At 50.6% G+C, this 27,584-nt stretch overlaps 1 protein-coding gene across 8 annotated transcripts; it reads left to right on the forward strand.

Moving 5' to 3' along the window:
• Positions 1–469: 469 nt before the first annotated feature.
• On the forward strand, positions 470–27,511 carry SLC75A1 (solute carrier family 75 member 1). 8 transcript variants are annotated; one of them, XM_088131253.1, is made up of 13 exons: positions 470–568; positions 2,896–3,096; positions 4,975–5,071; positions 6,230–6,333; positions 7,845–8,003; positions 9,929–10,117; positions 11,899–12,007; positions 15,415–15,517; positions 16,017–16,125; positions 18,133–18,223; positions 21,403–21,450; positions 22,835–22,924; positions 23,144–27,506. In XM_088131253.1, exons 2-13 carry the CDS (start codon positions 2,941–2,943, stop codon positions 23,248–23,250), a joined length of 1,362 nt encoding a protein of 453 aa, XP_087987379.1. In that variant the 5' UTR covers positions 470–568; positions 2,896–2,940; the 3' UTR covers positions 23,251–27,506. The 8 variants fall into 8 exon arrangements, with proteins under 8 accessions (XP_087987379.1, XP_087987381.1, XP_087987382.1 ...); XM_088131252.1 differs by lacking the exon at positions 470–568 and adding an exon at positions 1,284–2,675; XM_015889311.3 differs by lacking the exon at positions 470–568 and adding an exon at positions 2,496–2,599.
• The last annotated feature ends 73 nt before the right edge of the window (positions 27,512–27,584 follow it).

Raw genomic sequence — 27,584 nt, forward strand, 5'->3', positions numbered from 1 at the left:
GAAGACGGCGCGGCGTCCCCGGCGGAGCACGACCCAGGGGCAGCCTCCTCGGGTGCAGCCACACGGCGGGCGGGGGCCACGGGACCCCTCGCCGGCCCTAGGCGGCGGCGAGAAGAGCAGGAAGCAGCGGGGGCCGCCGCGAAGCCGCCGTTGACTGGGCCAGCGCCGCGACGTCAGGATCCCGCGCGGACGCCCGGGGCTCGCTGCGCCCCGCGGGGGCTGGGCTGGGCTGGGCTGGGGCGGCGGCGGCGCCTCTCCGGAGCTGCCCGCGGGGCTCCCCGGGCGGAGCAGACGCGCCGCCTGCCGGCCGCTCCCTCCGCGCCCCCGGGAGAGGGCCGGGGGATGCGCCGCGCCCGGGGAGGCGGCGGGAGCCGAGCGCGCGCGGGGCCCGGCTCCTCCGCGGGGCGCAGCCGGCGGCGGCCCCGCCGGAAGAGGAAGGAGCCGGCCTGGCCGCTGGGGGGAGCGAGGGCGCGGGAGGCCGGGCCGGGCCGCGCCCCGCTGCCGCGCGCCCGAGGCCCGGCGGAGGGCTCGGCTGGCTCGTCTCGCCTGGGCTGGGCTGGCGGCGAAGGTGAGCTCCCTGCGGCGGGCAGTCCGGGGGAGGCGCGCCGCCGCCGCCGCCCTCTGCGATGCCCCCTCCGGTCCAGCCTGCGGGCGGGGGGTTTCCTGGTGGTCTCCCATCCTGGTTCCTGCAGGCCCAGTCCGGTCCCGCGGGAGGGAGGGCCGGGAGCCCCAGCCGCGGCCCGCGCGAACGGTCGCCGCCCCCCGCTCGCGCTGCTCTCCCTCCCCCGGCGCGCGCGGGGCGGGGGTCCCGTGCTGGAAGAGGCCCCCCGGGGGGCATCGGGGACGGCGCCCGGCTGCCGCGGAGCCCTCGAAGCGGCCGCTCTGCGCCTCGCCCTCCGGGAGGCGGCGGCGCGCGTCTGGGCTTCTGGCCCGCGGGGCGCCGTTGCCCCCCGTCCCCCCCGCGCCCCACGCCCGGGTCGGAACCGGTCCTCCGCCCGAGTCCGGGAGCGGAGCGGCTCTCGAAGCGGGACTTGAGCGAAGCGATGATCTCTCGTGACGCGGAAACGACGTTTCTGCTGATGCCGCCCAAGGCTGCGCTTGCACTTCCAGGGTCGCATCACCCGCTGACTCTCACGGTGCGAGCAGAACAACGCGGCGTTGCTCGCCCTCGGCGGCTTGGAGATGTGCGTCCCTTGCTGGCTGGGGAATTCTGGGAGCCGAAGTCCGCACATCTCCAAGCCGCCGAGGGTGAGCAACGCTGGAATAATAGAATCACAGGACTCCAAGGGTCCTGTGCCGGGGGGGGGGGATCCTCGGGCCATCCCGGGCCAAGGGCTGTCCAGTCTTTGGCCGGAAGGCTCCGGTGAGGGAGCCCCAGTGACCCCAGCAGGGAGGCCGCGTGGTGGAATAAAAGCTTAACTGCGCCAACGGACAGGACAGGACAGGTCAGGGCGTTCCTGCTTTTTTCAAACTTGGATCTCCCTCTGTGAAGCTCCCACCTGCCGGCCCTTGCCCTCCTCTCGCAGGCAGTGGAGAACAGACCCACGCCCTCTGGCCTGGGGCACCCCCTTCCTGCATCGGAAGACCCCTTAGCCTTCTCTTCTTCAGGCTAAGCGCACCAAGGTCCTTTTTGTACGGTTTTGCCTCCTTCACGTTGAGCAGCATCCTCTCTGTGTTGCGGTGGCCAGAACTGGGCGCGGGGTCCCAGGCGGGGTCCGACCAGCGCAGCGGAGAGCAGTGCTGTCCGTCCCTTGCTGTGATCCTGACGCGCTGCTGTCGATGCGGCACAAAAGGGCACCGGCGGTTTTGGCAGCCACGAGGCGCTCCTGGCCCGGTGCCAGATCCACTGGGCCCTTCTCACCGGAATGGCTCCTGCCCCAAGACCCTCCCCCAGAGCTGATGCAGCGTGAGGGGAAACGCTGGGCGAGGCGTGAAGGGACCCGGGTCCGGGTCTGGGCCCGGGGGGGGTCTGAGCCAGTCCCACGTTGGGGGAGTGGGGAGGTGCGGGGCCAGGGCCGGGGAGACCTGGGCTCCTGTCCCCCCCAGCCGCACTGGGTGGCCTGGGGCTGTTTCCAGAGAAGAGGAGCCCTAGGGGAGGGAACAGTCCTCTGATCAAGGAAGCCGGCCGGCCCCACGCATTCCCCGCCCCAGGATGTCCCCCGGCCCGCTCTCAACACGTCTGTGGGGAAACCGCCAAGCGCAGAGGGCACCAAGAAGCCACCCCTTGCCTGGCGATGCCCTCGAGCACCTGGCTGTTGTTCCGGCGCGCCCCAGGCCGCCCCCACAGAGCCTTTGCCGGCCTGGCCGCTGGCCGCCTCTCCTGCCAAAGTCGCCGTCGCCTCCCCCCGTGACCGCTTGTGGCCCACCCTCAGTTTCATACATCCTCTGGCTATCTCGCCAGTTTGTGGCCTTTTCGCGATTGTGCTTTTATGCCTTTCCTGTCGGTGTTTGTTTGTTTCTGGGCGACTCTTATCTGACCCTGTGAAACCGACCAGAGCTGAGGCAGCTTGCAAAATTGGCAGGATGAAAACCAAGATACAAAGTTGGAAGGAAATTGGTTAACGCAGTAGCTAAAAGAAGAGGCTAAAATTACAGAAAGGTAAAAAACGGCCCTGCAACCTGCACCCGGTCCCCGAAGGTCTTCGGGAAGAGCCACCTGTCCAGCAGTTTCCAAGGTGGGGTGGGGACCCCCGTACTCGGGGGTGAGGACTCGAGGGGGGGCTCCTTCGGAGGATGCCCGCCGTCGGGCCCCTCCTTGGCGGGGCTCGCTAGTGGCCGGGTCGGGTGGGCAGAAACGCCTGGGGAAAGGCGGCCGCTGAGCCTCAGGGGCTTCGCGGGGAGCAGCTGGCCCTGAAATCGGGCCAGTCCTTCCTCTGACTTGCTGCTTCTCTCCAGAGCGGTGCTTTGAGGATATAGTTGGCAAACGGGCTCCTCCAGAAGATGTTGCGGGAAGAGGACCGGGAAGTCCGGAGGGCAGAGGGCAGCTCCTCCCGCGTCATCGGCGTGGTGTTTCTCTCGCTCCTGATTGACCTCCTGGGCTTCACCCTGATTCTGCCACTCCTGCCTTCGATACTGGATCATTACAGTAAGAATGACGTAAGTAAAGCTAAGCCACATTGATCAAGATGCTTTGTGCGCATTAAAACTTGTTTAGGGTATCACCCTGAAAGCATTATGGTTAGATTGCTGTTCTATAAATATTTTAATGCATCATTTAAAAATAAACAATTCTGCGGTTAAGCTTTAACTGTGACTATTTTAGGTAGTGTTTTAAAACACTGCACGTTGACCAGGCAGCCGCAGAGGCACAATGAGGAAATGCTGACGGGCGTGGCTGGCAGTTCTTCAAAGGGCAGGGCCCGGGTGGTGGGTGTGTGGGGGTTGCAGCGTGCCTCTTTCCCCACCGTGGTGGCATTTCCGTAACCGACTGAGTGTTTCTAACTCGGTTTGCTGCCTTGAATTTTCGATCTAAATCTAACTTAATCTAGCCATTCATCAAAGTTGTGGCAGTATTTGGAGCCGTTCGGCGGAAGGGTTTCCTAATCGTGAAACTCAAAATAAGGAAGCACCCCAGCGCCTGAAGTGCTCGGGCTGCAGCAGAGGTATGATATTCTTCCCTCATCTTATAAAGAAAGTTATGTTTTATGCTCTGTATCTTGAGATGGCCTAATGGCTAATCAATAACAATAAACTGAACTGAACTGAACTAAACTAAACTATAAAGGAAGTGTCCGGATTCAGCCCGGACAGGAACAAGCAAGCCAAGCTAAGCCGTGCGATGTGGCTGCCGCTGGCTGACCGCGCAGCAAACACAGCCGGGGCTGTGAGGCCAGTCCCACAACCCGTCCCTGGGAAAGCGCACCCCAGGGCCTTGCCCAAAGCAAACGCAGGCCTCCCCGTCGCGCAGCCAAAGAGGGCGGCGGACCAGCTGGCAGGGCACGGAGCAGCGCGCCACGGGGCGCCTCCCCAGCTCCCCAGGCGCCTTCGCACAGCTGCCCCACAGCCCCCACTCCACAAGAATCGCGCCCTCTTGGCTGGGGGAGAAACGAGCTGGCGGGCAGAGCTCTCCCCGGCTCCTCGAACTCCTGGTCTGGGGGCGTAACGAAGCAGCATGGAGGCAAGACGCGAGCTTGCCGTAGTGGCCGGAGCAGTGTGTGCGTTGGGGGGGGGGGAGAAATGGCTCCTGCCATCCGGCCTGCCTGGCAGAGGTTGCCGGGGGGGGGGGTGTTTGAAGTGCTTTTCCAGGGGAGAGGCAGGTGCTTCTGGGGCTCCTGTCCTCTCCCAAACCTTACTTTTTCTGATCAGGAAAATCGCAGATCAGCGTGCTTCCTGTTTCTGGGACTGTGGCATATTGGTGTCTAACTGGAAGGGAGCGCTCTTCAGCCCCGCTCGGTTTCCTGCTTCCCCAAAGGGGAAATCGTATCCCTGCAACCATCTGGTCAAGGGGAGGCTTCCGCGTGAATAAAGAGTCCAGCACGAGTGGGGTGCCAGAAGTCCACCGCGGCCGTAGCTGTGGGTGTTCTTCTGTGATGCCGCTCGCGGTTGCCATCAGCTTTTGGCGGCGCCTGTCTTCAGAGCCGGGGAGGCTTCCCGGCACAGGGCTGGCCAGCGGGTTCTGTCGGCGGCCGCAGCTGCTAGTCCTTCGGCTGGACGGCGCAGTGGTGTAGGGTTCCCTTCACCTGCCTTTGCAGCGCTTGTGTGGTCGACCTCGAGGTCCCTTCCCAGACCCCAGAACGCCATAGAGCAACTGCCGAGGCACGCAGTGATCATCCGCTCTGATGTCAAAAAATATCAGTGTGCTTTTGAGACTTAAAAGGCCTGTTTCTGAAACTTCCCTGCTTTGTCAGAGACCTTCCCTGGTATTTTTTTTTTCATTTCCTCAAAATAAATGATTCCTACAGAAAGGAAAGAGGTTGGAGCAGGAGACGGCTCCCATGATCCTCCCTTGGCCCAATTCCTTTCCTTCCTCCCCAGGATGGGCTCTACAGGACTGTGCAAGCTGGCGTGGACTGGTTCAGCGGGAGGCTGGGCATCCCGCCCGAAAGGAAGTACAACAGCGTTTTATTTGGAGGTAGGAAAGACCCACTAACGCAAGACGGTGCCTGGAATTATTCCTGGTCTGTCTGAAGCGCACTCTAGGTCTTGGGGAGGGATCCCTAGCCCAGCTGGTGGTCTTCCCCCTCCCCTCCCCTCCCCTCCCCTCCCCGCTGTCGAAGGAGCTGGGAGGCTCCAGCTGCCAGCAGTACCGGATGGGGGAGCCCACACTGCCGACCTCTTCCCCCACTTTTCTGCCTCAGCCGGGAAAAGCTGGGGCCAAAAATAGGGACATGGAGGAGCCCCTTGTAGCGGTATGTGGGAATGACCTTGAGAGACAAGGGGAAGAGATGCTGCCTAGGGAACTATCCGATAAAAGGGAGAGGAGCCCACAGCTGCATAATGGGCAGAGAAAGAAACTCAGAAAGGATCTGCCCTCACTTCTCAGGCTGTAAAGGAGACAGTGGGAGATTTGTACTTTCAGACTTGCAAGATTCTGTTAATGTAGCCTTACAATAAAGTAGAAATAGCTCATCTGATCGTGTTCCCTGTCTGGTCTACCTGGGAAGGCTGACATCAATCTTGCAAGTCTGAAAGTACAAATCTCCCGCCATCTCTTTTTACAGCCTGATAAGGAAGATCCTTTCTGAGTTACTTTCTCTGCCTGTTTGCGCTTGCAGGCTCCCCCACACCCTTGTCTGGCCATTCCCTAAGCAGCATCTCCTCCCCCCATCTCCCAAGGTCATTCCCACATACTGCTACACCTCCTGAGGCAGAGCCACAGAACGTCAGGGCGGGCAAAAGCGAGCGGAGGCCCAGACACAGCCTTTGCTCTTCCAAGAGAGGACCGTGGCGTGTCTAATGCCCCATTGCAGAAAATTCCTTGGACAAGTAACGGAAAAAATACTTGGGCATGGCAGAAAGCTTGAAACATGCTGGACTCTAACAGAGGTCTCTTTCTCCCTCGGTGTTCATCCCTGTTAACATGCTGGGAAAGGCAAGGAAAATCTCAGCTCTGGAGCGAGTTGACCTGTTATAAGACATTCTTCCTTGCATTCACATTTGACCCTTTTTAGAAGCAATGCTTTAAACATTTTATTAGTGAAAAAAAGGAATGTAAAATAAGGTGGCCAGTAGGCAGTAAACTGTCTGTGATCCCCCGGGCCTCCCCACATTCTCGATCCAACTTTTTCAGGTCTCATCGGCTCCCTGTTTTCTCTGCTTCAGTTTCTGGCCTCGCCGCTCACTGGGGCCGCCTCAGATTCCTTTGGGAGAAGACCAGTCCTGCTGGCCACTGTGGTATGTTGGGCTGCAGCAAGGGAGGGGCAAGGGTGGGCGCAGGCATGATCCAGCAACCCCCGGCAGCCCTCGCACTCTCCGATGTTTTTGAGGGTTGCATAAATGCTGAGCATCTGGGCAGACAGCATGTATAGGATGATGGCAATGCAGAATATAACCTCAGCAAGCAAGCAAGAAAGAAAAATATCTGGAAATTGATACAGGTAATCTTCCCTTAGTGACCACAACTGGGACTGGCAACTCCATTCCTAAGCGACATGGTCATTAAGTGAGACATCACGTGACCGCGACAGACTTACAACCTCATTTCTGCCACAGTTGTTAAGCGAATCACCCACGATTGTTAAGGGAGACATCATGTGACTGTGACTTGCAATTTTATTGCCAGCTTCTACGTTGACTCTGTCAGAAGCCAGCTGTGAAGTGTGTAAATGGCAATCACGTGATTGTGGGGATGCTGCAATGGTCATAAACGCCTGCCAGTTGCAAAGTGCTCGAATTACAATCACATGACTGTGGGGACACTGCAATGGTCATAAGTGCAAAGACTGGTCATAAAGTTACTTTTTCAGCACCATCATAATTTCACACGGTCACTAAACAGGGCAGTCATTAAGCGAGGACTACCTGTATGGCAGCTAACTCACTCCTCCCCAAATTGACCAAAGTGCAGAAAACGCCTCTTCCTTACACTGCTGCCGAAAACAGACCGATTCAGGGGTCCTCCATAGCGCATATCAGAATCCACGACTGCAAAGGAGGGATCGGCTTTCTTTCCAGTCCTGTGTTCCTGCGGTCAGAGCTGTTCCTCTCCACCGCCTCTCCAGATCCTTGCTTCCCCTGCCTAACATCCATCCAGAATCTGCCATTCAGTATCTTCGGTTCCCCCTCCTGCTTCTTGCGCTCTGAGCCGATGAAGAACAGCCGTGTTTTCTTTCGGGTAACTTGCTTCAGGTGCTGTGTTATCCCCCCTCCCCTCTTTTCTCAGTCCTTTGATCCTCCTCGTGGCTCTTCTTGGCAGCTTATCTGGACCCTCTGTCCCATGTGGGGCCAGGACTGGACGCGGCCTTTGAGGTGGCGTCTGACTAATGCAGAATAGAGTGGAACGCTTAGTTCCCCCGATGTGGAGATTTCTGCTGATGCAGCCTGAAGTTTCCTTTATCATTTTTGCAGTCACACTGCACTGCTATCAACGGCGCTTTACTATTCACAAGCGATATTTATTTATTTATTTATTTATTTATCAATCAATCATATTTGTACCTCCACCCCTCTCACAAGAGAGTGACTCTGGGCTGCATACAACACTTTATTAAGAAAAAAACAGTCAATACACATAACATCCACCTCCCTCCCGCCAGTTTCTCATTCAGGTTTGATTCACCTCCTTTGCGTGAAAAGTTTTCTCTGAATGGAGCAAACCGAGAAGCAGCACATTCGAAACACCTGTAGAAAACTCTGTTGCTTGACGACCGTGAGTATGAGACTGCGGCAATCTCTCCTCTCCGCAGCTTGGCCTGATAGCGTCCTATTCTCTGTGGGCCGTTTCCAGGAGCTTTGAGATCTTTCTTTGCTCCAGAATCGTCGGTGGAATCAGCAAAGGGAACGTCAGCCTCTCCACTGCCATCATTGCTGATTTGCAGTGTCCAAAAGCTCGAAGTAAAGGCATGGTGAGTCACCTTCTCCTTTGTTGATAAAGCTCCTAGCTTAGTAGATGGTGATGGCGATGAATTATTGTGTCAACAATTTATATAGCCACCCATCTCGTTCTTACCCCTCTGCGCAGCTAGCAATACATTAGGAGCCAACATAGAAAACCCCAAAGGAGGGCTAAAAAGAAGTGTAACAGGAGCAAAACGATAAACACAATACGGAATAGACAGTACAACAGTATTTCTTGCTCAGCCGCACAGGTTAGACTCATCTAGCATCCCAACACCTGGGAGAAGAGCCGGGTCTCTGATGCCTTCCTAATGGCTTACGGCTCAGGGCCGCCTGTCTCGAGCGGGAGGCCATTCCAGAGGTCACAGCAGAAAAGGCAAGTCTCCTGAGTCCCGTTAGAGGCCCCTGCTTCTCAGAAGCATGCCACCGGCCGAAGCATGCCCATTCTGCCAGATCTAGAGAGACAAGGAGATGCAATCTGCTGAGGTGGGTGGTCCCTAAAGTAACCTGGCCCTGGGCCGCGTAGGGCTTCGTAGGTGAGGACAGGCACCTTGAATTGGGCCCAGGAGTCCACTAGGAGCCCACATAGTTCACAGAGCGGTGGTGTTGAATGGGCGTGCAGTGGTATGCTCAAAACTGCCCGTGCCTCCACATTCTGGAGCAGCTGCAGTTTCTGATGGCTCTTCGTGGGCAGTCCCGTGTGGAGCACGTTGCCAGTTTGAACGGGACGTGGCTAGGGCAAGAGTGACCATGAGCAGGGCCTCCTGGCCTAGGAATATGAAGAAACGGTGCGCAAAATAGATTTGTGCACTAACTCAGTTGGGGGGAGAGCTAGCCCTTTCGGAGTCAAAGATGGAAAATTTCCCCTAACTCACAACCACTCAGTCCTGCCAGAGGTTAAGCCAGCCGTCCAGCGCAGCTTCCCAAACAGGTTCTGATATCTGATTGTCTCTGGAGCCACGTCCCTGGAGGCCATCAGGGTCTCTCAGATAGCAACAGCCGCACCAGTTGTGGATGAGGACGGCTTTGTTGCAGGCTGGCTGTGCGTGCAGCAGCGGCAGCTGGAAACCAAGGCTACCGAGGCTCCGGTGACCAGGCACTGGGGCTTGGAACTGGTACAAGACGCTTTCCGTCTCGTGGCGGCCTGGAATGTTGTTCAGAAACTGGAGTGTGTCAGCTGACGTGGGGAAGGTGATCCCTTCCTGATCTAGTCAGAGTAATGGGACAGAAAGGGTGAAACCATTCATCCGTGAAAATCTTTCTGCCTTCTTTAATGTCACAAATGTAATTGACAGAGGAGCATTGAACCTACTGGCCAAATTTCATCAAAGTTTAATGGATTTACTGCCCATAAATTTGTTCCCCATAATAAATGCATTCCCCCAAACATTTATATTAACCTATTTATTTTAGCGAAGCTGTATTTGGCTCACCAAATTGCATTTGTTCTGCAGTATTTTTTCCTGAAAGCAATGCCCTTTTTAGGTGTGAAAGAGTTCTTATAAACTCTGTGCCATCAAGTCAAATCTTAGATATCATTAAATAGAACATTATTTCTGTCTTTGAAATAATGGTCTTCTTGGCATCCTGTCTGAAATGAAACTCCAGTTGAGTTGGCTAGAAATGTTTTTAAATATTTGTACTTGGAACAAACAGCCAAAAAATCCTGCATATTGTCTCCTGTTGTTGTCATTCACAATGTGTGATTCATAACTCTGTGGCTCAGGGGTGGGGGGGGGCACAAAGAAGGCAAAAGGTGCCCCCATTTCAAAAACGGCACTGCTCCTGGACCGAAAGCGCTGAAGGACGATGTGGCGCAGCCGGGAGAAGCCGGGTCGGGACTGAGGCTAGGGCTAGTGGCCCCGGGAGCCCCCTCAGAAGAAGGCTGTGCGGGAGCATTAGCCAAAGGCTGTTGGGTGCAACCTTTCCCCAGGCCATGATCGGCCTGGCTTTCTCCCTGGGCTTCACGCTGGGGCCGATGCTCGGCGCGTATCTCGCTCTGGAGACGGAGAAGGACGAGCTCTTCTACGTGAGGTCTGCTGTCTTTGCTGCCATCTTTGCTGTTGCCGATTTCGTGTTCATCTTCGTCTGGTTGCCGGAGACGCTCCCAAAGGAAAAACGGGTAATGCATTCAGAAACCGATCAGAAAACAAAATGGGGTCATTTGGTTAAAATAGGAAAGGAGCACCGTCCTCTTCATAGTTTCAAAATGCGCACTGCGTGCCAGGGAGAGGGCTTTGCAGCCAGGGATTTCTCCAGCGTTCCCAGCGTGGGATCCAGGCCAAGAACAAACTCTTGCTTCCAGGGAGAGTTTGGTGGGAAGCCAGAGCCTCGCCACTTGGTCCAAACCACTCACGAGAAAGTGGCTATTTCAAGACCACGAGCTCTTCCCTGCCCTCTCTCTTCTGGGGTGCTGCTGTTGGGCTGAACTTCCCGCCTCCCAGCCAGTGTGGAGGGCACCTGCTTGCAGCCTGCTATCCTAGAGAGAAAGCCAGAAGGTGCCAGGGGTACCATGTGGGCTGGCTTCACCCTGGGAAGCATGTTTTCCCCACTCCAGTAACCAACTTTGCCTGGAAGCTGTGACCGTTGGAGAGGCGGTGTAGCAGCTCTGCATGCTTAATGCTCTGAGGGGCTCTAATCATGCTGCGTCGCCAGTTGCACAGAGAGCCCCCTTGTGCGTAAGAGGGGCTCCCTGCCAGCCTAGACACTTGGAGGGAGTTGAGTGTGGGCATGGGATCTCTCCCCTCCTCTCCCGCTCATCTCCACACTGAAAAGATAGATCACGGGCGTAGGTCTGTTTGAGGCTTCATAGTTGCTATGAAAGCAACTCAAGAGAACACCGGGCTGTTCGTTTGCCAACTGAAGTCAGTACTCTCTGCAGAAAGATCACAATCCAAAATAATCGTCTGTACATCTTGAGAACTAGACAAAATGTTACCTTTCCCCAATCAGATACAGGTAGTCCTCACTTAACAACCACAATTGGGACCAGAATTTAGGTCGCTAAGCAATGCAGTTATTAAGTGAATCATCATGTGACCAGACCCGATTTTATGACCCTTTTTATGGCAGTCATTAAGTGAATCACATTGTTAAGTGAATCACACAGTTCCCCGTTGGTTTTCCTTGTCAGAAGCCAGCTGGGAAGGTCACAAATGGCAATCATGTGACCCCGGAACGCTGCAACTATCATAAGTGTGAGCTGGTTGCCAAGTGCCCGGATCATGATCACGTGACTGCGGGGGCACTGCAACGGTCGTAATTTTGGGCACCAGTTGTAAGTCAGTTCTTTAGTGCCGTTGTAACTTCAGTTGCTAAATGAAGAGTCGTTAAGCAAGGCTACTTGTAAATAGTATATATCCCAAATTGAGATTTTTTTCTACATCATGGGTGAGATTTCCCCAAAGTATGAAAGCTTATAGATGCTAAAACCAATTTAAAGGAAGAACATTTCCTCATGAGCAATCATCACCCAGATAAGCAGAGATTAACACCAGACCTACAATCAGCAGTAAACAATACCCTAATCAAGGAGCTACCAGAGGGAAAAAAAATAAAACAAAACAAAGCCCCCACCCCCACCGACACTGGCAGGGCTGGATATAAACGGAGAGCAAACCCCATCCCATCCCAGCACTGAAGATGTCACCTAGCCGGGTGACGAAACGTCTGCAAGAAAACAGCCAAGCTCAGAGAGCACCAGGGACTCCACCGTGCAACCCTGAGCTACACATATTCGCTTCTGTTGTATTTAGAATTCACAGATGCGTACATCTGAAGTTTGTGATAACTGGTTGCTTGGGTAAACTTCCGCTACGTGCAGGACTTGAGGTATATGTGTGTGGGTGGATGGGGGGAATTCCCTTCAGCCTCATCACCTCTTCTCTCTCCTGGGTTGGTTAGGTGCCCTCCGTGCTGTCTGGCTTTCGGTCGGCATTCAACCTGATCAATCCCTGGGCCTTATTCCAGTTCGCTGCTGTACGTCAGAAGATGGGAGGCCCCTCCAGAGACAGTAAGTCTTCTACATTTTCTGTTCTAGCATTTCCTTTTATTATGACTGTTGAGTTCTCCTCTGGAATGATCCTGCAAACCTCTCTCCGGTCTTTTCCCAGCTCAGGGCTGAGGTCCCCGCCCAGAGGGAGACAGGCATTTGTATAAATGGAGATGTGAGGTTCAGTCAACCATTTAGATAGATCAGCAGAACGCCTTCACTACCAAACCCCGTATAAAGAAATCTGTCCTCTCGCCCCTCCACCTCCCACTTTAACAGTGTCGTTCTCCGTGGTCTTTTCTGACACTTGCGGGTTCATGATGTGCCAAGTCTGTTGCTTGAAGTACACAGTGTGTGAACCGCACTTCCTCTTGGAATGTGGTGTTGGGAGTGATTTGATTTAATTTACTTTTAATTAAAATTAAATGAAACAGAATGATTCTCCAGTCAGGTATTTAATGTTTTTCCTCATCTGTCCCCAACATACAACTTTTACACAGCTTCGGGTGGCTGTACATGTTTTTAAAGCCCCCAGTACATGTTGGAGATGGTTAAGCCTCATTAGATGCTTGGCAAGTAATAAGCAGAACCATGGTTAACCCTGGCTGGAAGATTCCCTGTCGTTCCCCTCCTGTCCTACCAAAGACCTGTTTTGTACACTCAATCCTCGTTATCCATGCATTTTGTTTCCGCAGATTCGCTTATACGCTTCTATAAAAGCGTAACCCATTTTTCGTCAAATGCGGTCTCGATGCGGCCATGTGCAGTAGGGAAAAAAGTTAGAGTCTTATTGTGCAACATCAACACGAGCTACACTAAGGGAAACTGTGCTCTTGTTCTTATGGTATTTGTTGTGTTAAGAAGTCTCCACGTTGTTCTGATAATAGATCACATGATCTCACTAGGATCAAAGCTTCAATAACCACAGTTTCCGTTTCTGTGGGAGTTTTCAAGAATGTAACTCCTATGGATAATAAGCATTGTGTATATTCATAGGAGTCTGGCTTCAGGGTATCGCTGACCCTTTTCCCCACTGGCCAGGCTGATGGCATGGGAGAAACGGCCCTTGAGCACCATCAGGAGAAGAACCCTTCTCCGGCTCTTTTCCCTCTCTGCTCTGGGCCATCCCAGCTGAGAGAAATCGTCTGCCGCAGAGGCGGACTTTGCTTCTTTCTGCCCAGCAAACCATTTGCTTGCAGTCCCAGATAGCCAAGCCCTAAGCCACGAGGGGCTTTAAAGGTGATATCCAGCACCTTGAATCGCACCTGGATAACCAGTGCAGCTCGCAAAGCAATGATGTCACATGAGCATAATGTGCCACTCCCATCACTGCCCACATTGCTGTACTTCAGACCAGCTGTAGCTTCTGGATCTTCTTCGAGGGGATCTTCATGTACAGTGCATTGCAGTAATCCAGTCGTGAGGTGACCAGGGCATGACTGACCATCTGAAGAACCTCTTGATCCAGGAAAGGACACAACTGGTGCGCTAGATGAAGCTGCTCTTTGAGCAGTAGCTGCAAGTCCAGGAGGTTGTGCGCAATCTCAGCTGGGGAAGTACAACCCCATCCAGCAGCAAAGATGGAAACTTTCCAGATATAGGGGGCCCAAACAGCCACAGTGACTCCGTCTTGTCAGGGTTGAGCCTGAGTCTGTTTCTCCCCGTCCATACCCAACGATCTTTAGGCAGTACGTTGACAGCTTCACCTGTGCGGCCTGGGGTTGAGATGTACAATTGGATATCATCAGCATACTGATGATACTAGACCTTGAACTGACATATGGCCTCATCCAGTGGTTTCATCTAGATGTTAAACAGGAGGGGTGAGAGTGTTGAGCCCTGAAGCACCTGTCAGCTCCACAAGGTAGACCAGACTAAGAAACAAGTGCCATGTAGGTCAGGACTACTTTTATTGTAACAGCTGTAGGAACAGAACCTTGCATGTCTGAATGGGCTTCCCCCCTCCCTCAACTTTATCTTCTTGTGAACTGGGGAGGAGCTTGACTGAGATGTTTTCTCAAGTTATTTTCTTGGCCCGGGCTCAAGCCCCACATATCTGTCTGTTGCCTCAGTAGCGGCCTTTCCTCTGGTCCTTCAAGGCCATTCCCTATGCCCTCCACAGCATCCCACAAGTGAGGGTCCATGGGTGAGACCTCTCCCCCTGTCAACACTGACAGGAACAGACTGGTGAGGAAGGGGTGAACCACTGCAGTGCAGTGCCTCCCATTCCCAACCCTCACAGCCAGTCCAGAAGGACACCAGGGTCAAGAATACTGAAGGCCGCTGAGACCACGTCCCAGCCCTTCCTTCTGTGGGATTTACCAACTTTAGCAACCTGGTTGCAGATTACCCCAGACTTTTACTAGTTCCATACCATGTATGGAGTAAGAGCCTGGATAGAAGCAAAATGCAATGGCTCAGGAGGCTGGGATAGCAGCCTGATTCTGTTGTTCTCCTCCTGTTCCTGCTCTTGCCCCCCGGGGAGATACAAAGGCTTGCTCTGCAATGCATCTGAGTCCTTTAATGAGTAAAAGAAAAAACATGTAAATGGATGGAGAGATGGAAAGAAGAGGGTGAGTGGGGTTTCCAAATATCTTGCATCTCTAAATGTGAGATCATGAGAATTATGATCTGAACATCTGTCAGATGTTGCATTGCCAACCCCTGCAGAGAGCTGCCTCCATGGAACCAACCTTATTGAGAGATCAGACCTTCCCAAGGCCAGCACCAAGACTGGTCCACTTCTAAAGAGAATAGTGAGTCTCCCAAACATATTTGTAAGAGATTATCATTAGAGCAACCTGGGAATAACTCAAGTCATGCAAGTGCTACAAGAATTTCTACAGAGTAGTTTTCCTTGAGTTGAACTTGACTCCTAGTGACTTTATGGAAATATCCATTTAGATTTCTTGCAACAGCAAGGAAGTGGCTTCTCACTGCCGACTTGTGGGGTGCTTGGCTGTCTCATGAAATGAAGAAGGTTGAAAAGACATCCTGGGAAAAGGCAGAAAAGGCAAACCATTTTCACATTAATGCAAGAAAAACCAGGATGTTTCCATGAAGTCCCCAGAGTCAAGCTTGACTCAGGAGAGTCTCAAGGTAGGCCACAGCACATAAAGAGAGAGCAAACCCCATCCCATTTTAGCACTGAAGGTGTTACCTAGCCGGGTAATGATACGTTTGCAAGAAAAGAACCAAGCTCAGAGAACCCCAAGGACTCCTCAGGAGAGTCTATCTTTATCCTACCTGGTTTGCAAACAATAATTTGGAAGGTATGATAGGACTACTCAGCTAATTGACAGAATTCCAGATCCTGATCTCACAATTCCAGATCTGAAGCCAATCCCAATCCAGGGTTTGCAAAGAAGAGAGATTTTGTTGATGCTCTTGTTTACAAATAAGCCTTGACTATTTTATTCTTTTAACAGGTCTCAAGATCCTGGGCCTGGTGTATTTCCTATACCTCTTTCTGTTCTCTGGTCTGGAGTACACTCTGAGTTTTCTTGTTCATCAACACTTCCACTTCAGCAGGTATTTAAAAGGATCTGGCCAGCGAAACTCATCACCTAAAAAGGATAACCATTATATCAGTGGAATTTTATAAAACCAGTTTATTCAACTGTGTTGTGTTAAATGCAGTACTAGATTTCTTCTCCCATCTACACCTGCCACCCTTGATAAAATAGTCTCTGAAAGAGAGTTATTTTCCTGTAGTCCCCATGGAAGGTCCCCCGTAAAGGAGCACACCTAGGTTGAGGGAGACATTTTCAAAGATTCTTGCTAGCAGTAGGAGTCTAGTTGTAATGTTCCAGGAGCAACAGATACTCACTTTTGTGTTTCCCAAAGAATAAGTTGAGTGGCGTTTCTGGATGATGAACCCTAAAGGTTGCTGGAGTTGGGCTGCTCCATTGAGACACAAGTGTTGATGCTGCTTCACCAGTGGGGAAAAGCCTCCCAAACCCCATCCAGCTTTATCCAGGTGCTGCGACCACAGAGTTCGTGTTTCAGCTCTCCCTTTTCCTGTCTTTAGTTTGGAACAAGGGAAGATGTTCTTCTTCATTGGAGTCACCATGGCTGTGATCCAGGGGGGCTACACTCGCCAGATTAAACCAGGAGAAGAACTGAAGGTTGTTAAAAGGGTAAGTTTCTTTTTTAGCCCTTCAGATGACTATACAGGTGGTCCTCACTTAACAACCATTCATTTAACGATCCTCCTGAGATGCGTCCAACAAACAATCCGTAGGCTCCCATCTCACCCTACCTGTCTGCGGGAAGAGCCAGATCTTTATAGCCCTCCAGAAGGCGAAGACAGTGGGGGGCACTACAGAAAAGGCACACTTTTTCTCCCTAAATGGCAACATTTAAGGGAAGGGAACTGGAGTGGCCCACTCTGTCCAACCTGGTTGGGGGGCCAGATACCCCCAGGGAGAGGTAGTCCTGCAAATAATCTGACCCTGTGCCGTTCAGGGCTTTAAAGCTGATAACAAGCACCTTGAATTGCACCCGGAAAAAAAAGGGAGCCAGTGCAGCTTGCACAACAGCAGTGTGATACAAGCAAACCGAGGGGTGCCCAACACTGCAAATGCTGCTGTATTCTGGACCAGTTGTAATTTCCAGGTGGTCTACAAGGGCAGCCCCATGTACAGCACACTGCAACAGTCCAACTGGAAAGTGACCAAGGCATGAGTGACTGCAAGCAAGACCCCCTACCAGGAATGGCCACACAATTGTCGCACAAGATTAATCTGTGCAAAGGCCCCTTTGGCCACATCTGTCACCTGCTCCTTGAGCAGGAGCCACGGGTCCAGGAGGATCCCCAAATTGTGCACCAGCTCTGTCCAGGGAAGTGCAACCCCATCGAGAATCAGACATGACATATCACCAGACCATGGGGGGCTGAAACCCCAAAGCTGCTCCATATTGCTAGGGTTGAGCTGGCGCTGGTTCCTCCCCATCCAGAGCCTCGCAGCCTTCTGGCAATGGGTCAGCCCCTCAGCTGCATCACCTGGCCAGCTCAGGTGGGGATGTACAGCTGAGTATCATCAGCTACTGAGGATACCATACCCCATCCCGTCAAATGATCTTACCCAACGGTTTATGTAGATGTTAAAGACAAGGGTAAGCCACCCAAGCTCTGAGGTACCCCACACTGTAGGGGTCTAGGGCTGAACCTCTCCCCCTACCACCACCAACTAGAACCAGCCCCAGAGAAAGGAGGAGAATCGCTGTAAAACAGTGCCTCCCACTCCCAATCCCCAGAGCCGGTCCAAAAGGATTCCATAGTTGATGGTATCAGAAGCTTCTGAGAGATCCGGGAGAGCCAGGATAATTCCACCACCTTCATCCTGAGCCCTCCAGAGGCCGTCCACAAGCGTGACCAATGTCATCTCAGTACTCTAACCTGGCCTGAACCCAGACTGAAAAGGGTCCAGATAATCTGCTTCACCCAGAGCCCTCTGCAGCTGAGTGCCCCCTCTCAACAACATTGCAGCACTGATGACCCTGACCGTTTCCTCAGGATTGACCGACTCAAATTCCTCCCAAATAGCCAAGCTCAGACATGAATTGGTCGCTTCCAAAGGCCCTGCCCAGCCGGAATCAACTCTGAATGAAGTCAAGTGACTTCGCCTAACATGCTGAGAACGTTCCTCACACTGGCCCTGCGAGTGTTGCCCTGGTTCCTCCTTACTCAAGACCTGTTCACACGAAACAGGGCTGGTGGGCAGCAATCTGCAGACACAAGAGCAGAGAAGTCAGCTTGCTCTTCGGCTAAGCTAAGTCTTAACAAAGGCTCTTGCCTGCACTCCGTTGGCCTCACTCTTTCTCTTCCTTCAGCAGTTCTCTAGGCGTCTCTTGCGTTGCTTCATCTCTCAGGGCTCCTCAGTAAACCAAGGTGCTCTATGAGATCTGCGGCCATGGAGAGTCCGCCTGGCTGTTCTCTAAGGACCGTTTCAGAAGAGTCCCACAGCTGCAAATAGGTGGTTGTGTTTCAGTTCCTGATGCAGAAGGAGTAGGTGGAAGCTCCTGTGATTGCAAAGAAAGCTGGGCCTGGTTGATGGGATTTAGTATTCTCAAAGTGTTAACAGTCCATTATTGTTAACACCAATAATGAGATTTCTCACTCCTCTTTTACTTTCTCTGGACAGGCAATAATGCTGTTGGCTCCTGGTTTCCTTTTAATCGGCTGGAGCAGTAATGTTATCATCCTAAGTGCAGGGCTGCTGTTCTACTCCTTTGGTAAGTTCCTCAAACAAACCTTTTCAACTACAAATTCATAGAGTTCAATTCAACAATTCAATTTGTTACTTGGAGTCAATTAAATGTATTCAAATGTCTTTACGATTCATAGATCGTTTTCCTTGCTTATAAAATGTAGAGGGGACTTCTGGGGCCTCAGTGTCTGCTGGATCTTTCCAACTGGTTTGGAACCCAGAAGATTATTTGCAGCGTCCAGGAATCAGTAGTCTTAGCAAGGCGTTCTTTGTTTAAAAAGGCATTTAATCTGAGCTGTTGAGTAGTACTCGTTAAAGAAGGACAAGACACGAGAATTACATTGTCAGAAATTGTCCCTTGCTTGTAGGAAGATTGCCTTTACAGAACGCTGCTGGCCGGTCCATTCTTAAGCCTGCCTTCCTCCTGGTCATGTGGCCCAGATGGAGCTGCTATTCGGTGGTTGGAGAGAGTTGAATATGGTCAATTTCACTTTTTCTTAGAATTAAGAACTTCAGCATAACACGATCATTTTCCCCAACTTTTCTGCTCTATTTCTTAGCCACATTTTCTCTATTGATTAGAATCAAGTTTAGCTGATTCTCTTCTGCCTTCCTCCACCCCTCTGATGGGGGTAGTTGTCAGCAGGACAAATCAGGAATTTCCTGGAAGGACCATGCTTGGCCAAATTTAATATCAGGATAATTTATGCTTCCCATCACTACAACTTAATGCCAGAATTTGCCGTTGAAAGGTATCATCCATATCTTCTTGGTTAGTTGGGCAGGAATAGACACAAACAACGGTTTGTTATTTTATTTGTTCCTCCATTTATTTTAACGCAGGCACTCTGTACTGCATCACCAAAGCCATTCTCTTGGACTTCTCAGCATTTTTAACTTATAGCACAACCCCTCTTCCCTTTCAGAATTTATTCAGAAGGTTCTACTCCTTCTGAATAAATTATATCCTTCAGTTGTTGTGTTCCAGTCTGTGTTAAAACGATTAAATCCCGTTTGTCTTTCTGTACTTAACCTCATCACTTTTATTTGGCTGTACCCAACAAGGTGCAGTTCAGTGGAGGGAAGAGTCAGGCAGGAAAAGCCAGATGCACAGGCACAGGGTAGGCAGGGCCTGGCCCCACAGTGGTGCCTATGAGGGGGACCGAGGTGTCCTGGTGGACCACCCCTTAAGCGTGAGCCAGCCGTGTGCTGCAGCTGCCCAAAAAGCCGACGCAGTCCCGGGCTGCATCCACAGAGGGATAGGAACAAGACCAAGGGCAGGGATAGCGCCGCTCTGCACCGTGCTGGCGAGGCCACACTTGGAATCCTGCATCCAGTTCTGGTCACCACAGTACAAAAAAGACGCCGAGGCCCTGAAAGAGCGCAGAGAAGAGCAACGAGGACGATGAGGAGTCTGGAGGCTAAATCCTGTGAGGAATGGCTAAGGGAACTAGGTATCTTTAGCTTAATGAAGAGAAGACTCAGGGGAGGCATGATGGCAGTCTCCCAATACTTGAAGGGCTGCCACAGGGAGAGGGGATGGATTTATTCTCTATGGCGCCTGAGGGTAGGACAAGAAGCAATGGGTGGAAGCTCATCAGAGGGAGATCCAACCTGGAAACGAGGAATTTCCTGACAGTGAGAACGATTAAGCAGCGAAACAGCCAGCCTCCGGGAGTTGCGGCTGCTCCATCGCGGGAGGTTCTCAAGGAAAGATTGGACAACCGTTTGTCCGAGATGGTATGAGGACTCCTGCCGTGGGCAGGGGGTTGGACTAGAAGACCCCCAAAGTCCCTTCCAACCCTAGGATTCTAGGATTTTCCATACTCTGGACAATGAAACCCATGCCTTTTATGAGCCGATATTCTGATTCTCTGTTGAGCGAGTTACAAAGTTCTATTTTCAGCAACACCCCGACCTTCTACAGGGCACATCTTTATCTGAGGTCCTTATTCGGGGGAGCTGATTCTGCACCTGTATAGGATTCATTTTCAGTCATGAAGCTCATTATATTTGGATCAAATAAGGAAGGTCACTATATTTGGATCAAAAAGTGTTTTTCCCATTCCTTGTGAGGTATAGCCTATCTTGTACCAGCAGTTCATCATCAAGATTGCTCAGGCCATGGTCCCGGCAACTAAATTTCTCCCGTTGGCATCATTTGCTTGGCCAGTCCCTGACTGCCGATATTCCTCTGTCCTCTTCCCGCGAACTGGCTGGAGAGTTGAGAACACGACCTCCACCCTGGGGATTCTCTAAAGCTGCAGTGATGTACATGGCTGCTTTCTCTAGTATTATTATTTTCCCTGCATGTTTTAGCAAGAAGGGAGTTGTGGGTAGAGGTTGTTCCATCACATCCTGGAAGGCAGACTGGGCTCTTCTGGAGACAGCGGCTGGGTCTGGCCGGCGCGGATCTGTAGCAGTTAGAGAAAGAGTTCTAGTGGTCAGGGATGATCTCTTTAACAGCATTTTTGCAAAAGCTGAAGGAGTGTGCTATGCGAATGAATGGGAAACTAACATTTGGGTCATTTGCAGCCCTGGCTCCTGGACTTTTATTCCACCTCTCTGGCTGGTCTGGGCTGCTGTTTTCTTGAACTTACTATTCTAGAAATGTTTGGAAGATGAAATATTTAACAATGCTGAGATGGACCTCTTGAAATTTTGGAATTAATCCCTTTTCATAATGTGGGAAAATACATTTTCTTTCAAGAAAAGAACATTAACAGCATGGCCGATGGTGATGTCAGGTTTTTAAAAACGTAGATGGGATTATGCGGAACATTTGAAAAAGGTGCTTCCCAAGCATAGTAGCCTGAAGGAGAGCATCTCTCTTCACCCTGTTAAGGCAGCCATTTCCTGCGCAAGGGTTATGGGGCTGCTTCATTTGTGCACATCCACACCTGGAGATTTGGCTGGGGCAGCCTTCCAAAGGACATGGCTGCTTTAATGCTTCAAGGAAAGGCGTCCTCTTGTAAACTCTTTGTACAGTACTAGTATTAAGAGAAGTTAATTGGGATCCCAGCCTGTAGGGAGACGATACCAGCTGCTCCTACTCCCAACCTTGAGGAAAAATACAGAGCGAGTGGAATAGAGACATTTGTTGGTGCTCCAGGTGAGGTGACGGGCTGGTCTGGCAGGCTTATGGTCAGAGATTCTCCGTTGCAGTTGCTCACCGGTTTAATAGCATTGTTTACCTGCTTGCAGCTGCGGCGGTGGCTGTCCCTTGCTTGTCTACGGTGGTGTCCAGCTACGGTAAGCGAACTGCCTTCCGGTGCAATCCTGCTGGCTGTTGGGGCTGAATTGTGCTTCTGCTGAGCCAGGTTCTTTCCTTTGCTGACATGAATGGCCCATTGTGTGACCTCCGACCCTGGGATGGTCAGCTTCGCATCCAGCACTTCGTTAAGTACGAGAGAATAAAGGAGGTGCTCAGAGAAATAGAGTTTTCCCTAGCTGGGAGACCAGCTAATTATTCATATAAATATTGGTATGACTGCAGATCTTGAGAACTGACACAAATCAGTTTTCTCTAAAGGTGCTTCTAGACCTCGGCATTAGCAATTTCACAGGGCATCTAAAGGATCTTTAGATATCAGCCCACGTTCTTCATCTGTGTGGGCCGGTTCCACAAAGAGGTGGGAGGACAAGATTTTGGACAAAGACTAGGTGACTGTGGGCCAATAGCTCCTCAGCCCAACGTATCTCACAGAATAGCTGGGGGGCGAGATGGAGGAGGGAGGACAGGAGGAAAATGGGGCATCAGTCTCGCAGCTAAAGAAAGAGGTTGCTGTTCTGTCCTGCTTCACTGACACTGTTTTTTTGGGGGGGGGGCAGAGAGATGGCCTTGGTGCCATAGAGATGCCAGCTTTCCATCCTTGTTCTCTCCCTAAACACATTAGAAAGTTCTAGAAGGCAAATACTGATTTTATACAGGTTTTCTTTATTTAAAGAAAGAATGTTTACATTGGAATTCTAGAATCTTAAAATACTCCAAATATAGTATTTTGAAATTTGCTCTGCACCTTGTCTCTCTGTCTCTCTCGTGTTTTGTGTCTGTGGAACCATCGTTCTGCAAATAATATTGTTTTAAAATGGAATCCTGCAAACTGGAGATCTGCGTTGGATCCTCAGGCTTGTCCCGTGCATGCATTTTCTGCTGGCTGTTACTAAGATTCTGAACACGTTTCTGTGACTAGCTGCGCCATCCTCCCCTGAAGGAACTTGCTTCCGTGGATGGATGCCCTCAGTGTAATACAAAACACTTACACGGGGCACGGAGAGAATTACTGCTTTTTCTTTCAAAATCTATTGCAATTTCATTCTAGTGCTTTTGTAAATATATGCCTAACAATTTAGCAGAGTTTTGCATTTCTTTTTATTTAAAGTGGGACTTCCTCTGTGATGCTCTGTTTTTCTTACTGAAAGAACGAATGAGCAAAGGGAGGAGTGCAAAGTGATTGTTACTTTGACTAGTGGGGTGTTTGCTGCGCAACCACGTTCTCCAGAGGAAAATGGGTGAACCTTTCAAGCAGCGACGGTTGAATCTACCCGAGCGCTTTATTTGCTCCCCAGTTCAGTGTTTGAAAAAGGCAAAGGAAAAGCCTAGCGAGGAAGCCGGCTAAAGCTCTTCTTCTTCCAGGGCTGGAGAGCCAGAAGGGGACCGTGATGGGCACCTTGCGAAGCTTGGGAGCCCTTGCGAGGGCGCTGGGGCCAGTGGCGTCAGCAACAGGTGACTGGGCGGGGGGGCCGTGCACAAGCACATCGTTCGGGGGGGGGTTGGTGGAAGTTTGGAGAGGGTCAGGCTGCCCAGCAAAATGAAATGCACCCCTCCCCGTTTCAGTGCTTTTGCTGGGAAATCTGCTGGGGGCACCCTGGGCCTGTCCTCGTCCATCTTGGGAAAGGTCCTAGGACTGCTCCAGCGTTCTCAAAAACGGCTTTCTGTTTCCAGTGTACTGGCTGGCAGGAGCTGAAGTTTGTTTCACTGTTTGTGCCTCTCTGTTCCTGCTCCCCTTCGTTCTGCTCCAGTTTATGCAAGAGCAAAGAAAAGAGGAGTAAACTACTCTGAAACTGTTTTCCAAGAAACTCAAATCAACCTGAAGTGGCGAGCCAAGAAACCAGGTTGACTCTCGGAAACCTAACCCTGGCATCAGTGTGTTTTTCATAGCGTCCCTACATGGTCTTTGCATTGATCTGAGTGGAAGTACCTTCTGCGTCCTGCTCTGGGGCTTTCTGTGGGAGTATGGGGGGGGGCAGTGTCTGAGCCCAAAAAAGAGCAATAACCCACGAAAAAGGGCCTTTTGGTAAAGCCGCCTGTCTGCAAATACGACTGTTGCGATGCCTGCCTGCTCAATCCATGGATCATAACCCAAATACTGCAAAGCGTCCTATGGTGCAGGGTCCTCCTCCGTCCAGCTGGGAACAGCCCAGGGACACCTCGCCGTTCCAGACACGATGCTCGTGCACACCTTTGCTGGTTGGCCCACGAGGTCTTTACTGCGAGGCAATGAGACCCAACGCATGCCATCTTTGGGTGGGCCAGCCGTGGATTAGGGCTCCCCAAGTTTGATGCGAAGGTTGTTAATGCACCTGCCCCACAGGGGTCTTCGCGGTTTTTCCTTGCCTTCGTCTAGATTGCTTTTTCCTCCTGTCCCTCCTATCTCTTTTGATTTCTGGACATCATTCTTATCTTAGTTATGTCTTAATTCCCCTTTCTGCTTTCTGAGTACACAAACCAGCGAAAGCCCTTTCCTCTCTTTGGGTTCTGAGGAAGGAGAGGAAAACTCTGCATATTAGATTACTGCAACTGCTGAAGGTGTAGACCTCTTCCACTCCCTGCAGCAAAAGCACTGACTTGGCCAAAGACCACGGAAAGCTTTGTGACCCTCAGCTTCCTCCACTGAGGCTCCATAGAAGCAGAAGGCCGCCATAATGACCCCTTTCAGCAGAGACGAAAGCCCCAAGAGAGGAGGCTCTGCAGCTGCTGGGTTTTGGCCAATCTACTCCTGAAATGTGGGAGTGATTCACTGGGAGGATCCAAGGCTGTAACTCCCCTGCCATCATTATCATGCTGGGAAATCGGGGGGGGGGGGGCTGTAGATCACAACATTTTTCTAAAATTCTAAGGTGAATCTCATTAAACACAGTAGAGCAATTTTCGGTACACAGAACCACCTGCCTTAGAAAAATAAGACACTTTCTCTTCAAAACGTAAAAGCGAGGTAAAGTTTTTTAAAAAGAAAATTCTTCTAAAACTAGCATGCATTCTCAGCCTTCCAAACATGGGATTCTTAGAAAGTTTAAATATCAGGTCCCCAGTTCCTTTCTTTCATTGCCTCAGATCTGTTGCCATTTTGCATTCAAATCATGATGCCAATTCAGGGTGAGAAAAAAAAAAACGATTGAGGAAACAGGTACCCCCTTTTCTTAAATTTTGTCACTTCTAATAATGTCATCCTACTTTCCTTCTTTCCCAGGGAAGACAGACAGCCAGATGGGCAGGCAGGCAGGCAGACAGGTCAGCACCATCAGGCTGTGCTCTCTCTCCTCCCAAATACCACCTTCGTTCCAGGAAAATGTTCTTCCTCAGTGAAGAAGCCATGATAGACATTCCTGGCAGCCATGAATGGAAGCGGTGTCCCTTTCTGGAGAGAAATAATTCAGCCATGACTAGAGGCCACTCCATGAGACACCTCTACTGACCCTGAGGCCTCTTCCAGTATAGTCTTTGCTCACCAGGCAGTAAAGATTCCCTCCAGTTGAGTTGGACTCCTGGGGACTTCTGGGGCACGTCCGTGTAGTTTTCCTGGCAACAGGAGAGGAGTGGTTTTCTGTTGCCTCCTTTTGAACTGTGTCTTCAGCCTCCAGCCGGGGCTCTCCTGGGCCTGATCCAGTCCCCAGTCCTGCCACCTAGGGAACGGCTACCAGGTCCACAGGCGGCTTGGGCCGGAGTTCAGAAATGCCACCGGGGCTATCTGTCAGGTCCTGCGTGGCAGCCTTTCCTGACAGAGGCATTCCCGTTCGCCGCAGGCTGCCTGCGTCCACCAAGCCCTGCCCAGCCCCTGGGATTCAGTCCAGCAGGGAATCAGGAGTTCAGGATGGGATAATGCGGGGGGGGGGGAGGAAGAGCGATGGGGGACTCTAGAGGCTTTTAGATTTCTTTAGCGTTATTGTAGTTGGGCCCCGCGTTCCTGCTTTAACCTAGACAGAAAGATGTCTTCCCTCTCAGGTCTCTGCTCAATGAGGCCAAGGCCGGAGACTTATTTTAATGTAGATGCATTGCACCATTGCACCATTCCTGGGTTCTTTCACTTGCATTTTGGTACAGAAAGGGATTCTTTTAATCTAGACTGCCTCTCTTCTTCCCTTTCAATTATTTTTTTTCAGTCACTTGGATCTTCATCTGCTGAGATCCAATGATGGGATTCTCCCAGGTCTGTTAAATCCTACTTCCCTTCCGGTACTAAGACTGTAGTACACCGCCATGTTCATTTCCTTGAACATTTGGTGAATAAATGGTGCTTTATGAGCCAATTTTTCACCGAGTTGGTTAAGAGACTCCATGATGTCAGAGAGTGAACCAGTGATAGGCTGATGCTTGTGGAAGAGCTTTGATTTGTATTTCTATGCTGAGCTGAAGCTTGGACTTGGGGGCCAGTGGCCCTTCGAAATTGATTGCCCTACTCCATGTCCAGGTAATAAAGCGCTTGCATAAAAATAATTCTCCAGGTTCACCTGAACTTTTCTTGTCCCCAAGAGGGGGACGGATGGTTTGGAGGAACATACAACATCTGAATACATCATCAAGTTTGAGACACTGCAAGTCAGGATGGACACTGGTTCGGTCAGTTCTACATTGGCCTTGAATTCTCATTTCACTAAGTGTCTTACCAGGACAAGTCCCTTTTGGAGGACTTCCAAGACATTTGGCATTTGAAATGCTCATTCATGTGTGTGATTCTTTTTTCTTCTTTTGTTAAGTGTACTTCTTGAAATGTTAATGTTTTGTTTAGTACATAACAGCATATGTTGGGACTATTTTCTGTTTTCTTTTTTTTTTCTTTTTCCATATAATAAACATAAAAATAAATAAAAAGATTTGTGGGAGACTGCAAGTTCAAAATGGAAATATACGCAAAGAAGCCTTTGCAGATCAGATTATTTGGCCTCATAAATCTGATGGAGGTGTATGTGCATGTTAAAAATTGCTGTAGGATACAACTGCTTTCAAATTTGCATGCCACCAGCTCTCTTTAACCTTAATCTGAAAGTCAGACTTCCGGTAAGGATTCATGGAGAACTAGACAGCCCTGAAGGAGCTGGGATGGCATTGCGGTGGAGATTGACAGCCAGACGACGAATTCTGGCCAGCAGAATCTCTCCGGAAAAAGGAGAGATCGTGAGATCGCCCACATGTACAGACAGCTGCTCCTCATGAGTAAATTGCAGGAACTGAAGTTTTTGCAGTCAGCTCATGAATCAAACAGGTGGGAGTCGAGGGGTTTCAACCAAGCTTATAGCAGTAATGTAGCCTACACAGACAAAAGGTTCGCCAAGCCTCATTTTTTAATCACTTTCAGAAAATGCTTCTTAACTGCTTTTTAGCTATTAGGAACCTTTCAATGGCAAGTTTAATAGCACCGGGTAAGTCTCCTTCAATGCTTAGCGAAAGAAGCTTTAAATACAGATTTAAAGATTGTTAAACAAAATTCTTTTGGAATAAACAGCAAAAGGGTGATTAGAACATTGATTTTGGAAAGTTACAAACAGACTAAGGTCCAGATGGATTTGAAATAAGATTTTGAAATTAATTATAAGAATCCTTCCCATGGGAAAATGCTATTGTTTTGAATTCTTAAAAAAAAAAGATAGGATGGGACTTTAAAGGTTGGATACTAGACAGAACCAGAAGGAATTAAAGATTACAATTAATAACACTTAAATTTGACTTACTAATACAGAATGGAGCAAAATACTTTAACATTGGAGGTATTGAAGGATGTTTGTTTATTTATCATATTTATATAGCTGCCCATCTCACATAAAAGTTCATATTTGTGAACGATGAACCCAGAAGTTAATTTTAATTTTTTTTTAATTTTAAAAGTGTCTGCCCTTATAGATAGACCGTGTTTAAAAGATGTTATGGAAGAGGAATTTTTATTTTATTTATATTTATTTATAAATCAAATTTATATCATCAAATTTATTAACTCCCCCACAAGGAGGGACTCTGGGTGGTTCACAACCAAACAGTTAAAACCAATAAAAATATAAATAGCACAGCATATTTCTGGAATAAGTTTTACCGGACAAGACTGAGATTGATTTGAAAGTGGATTTAAAACTGACAGGCTACAAGAATGACATGGAAAAAGATGCTACACTGGATA

The sequence above is a fragment of the Python bivittatus genome, unplaced genomic scaffold (assembly GCF_059951505.1).
Source record: "Python bivittatus isolate LINGU-HERP-01145 unplaced genomic scaffold, Pbiv_v1 ctg000970_np1212, whole genome shotgun sequence".
NCBI classification, from domain to species: domain Eukaryota; kingdom Metazoa; phylum Chordata; class Lepidosauria; order Squamata; family Pythonidae; genus Python; species Python bivittatus.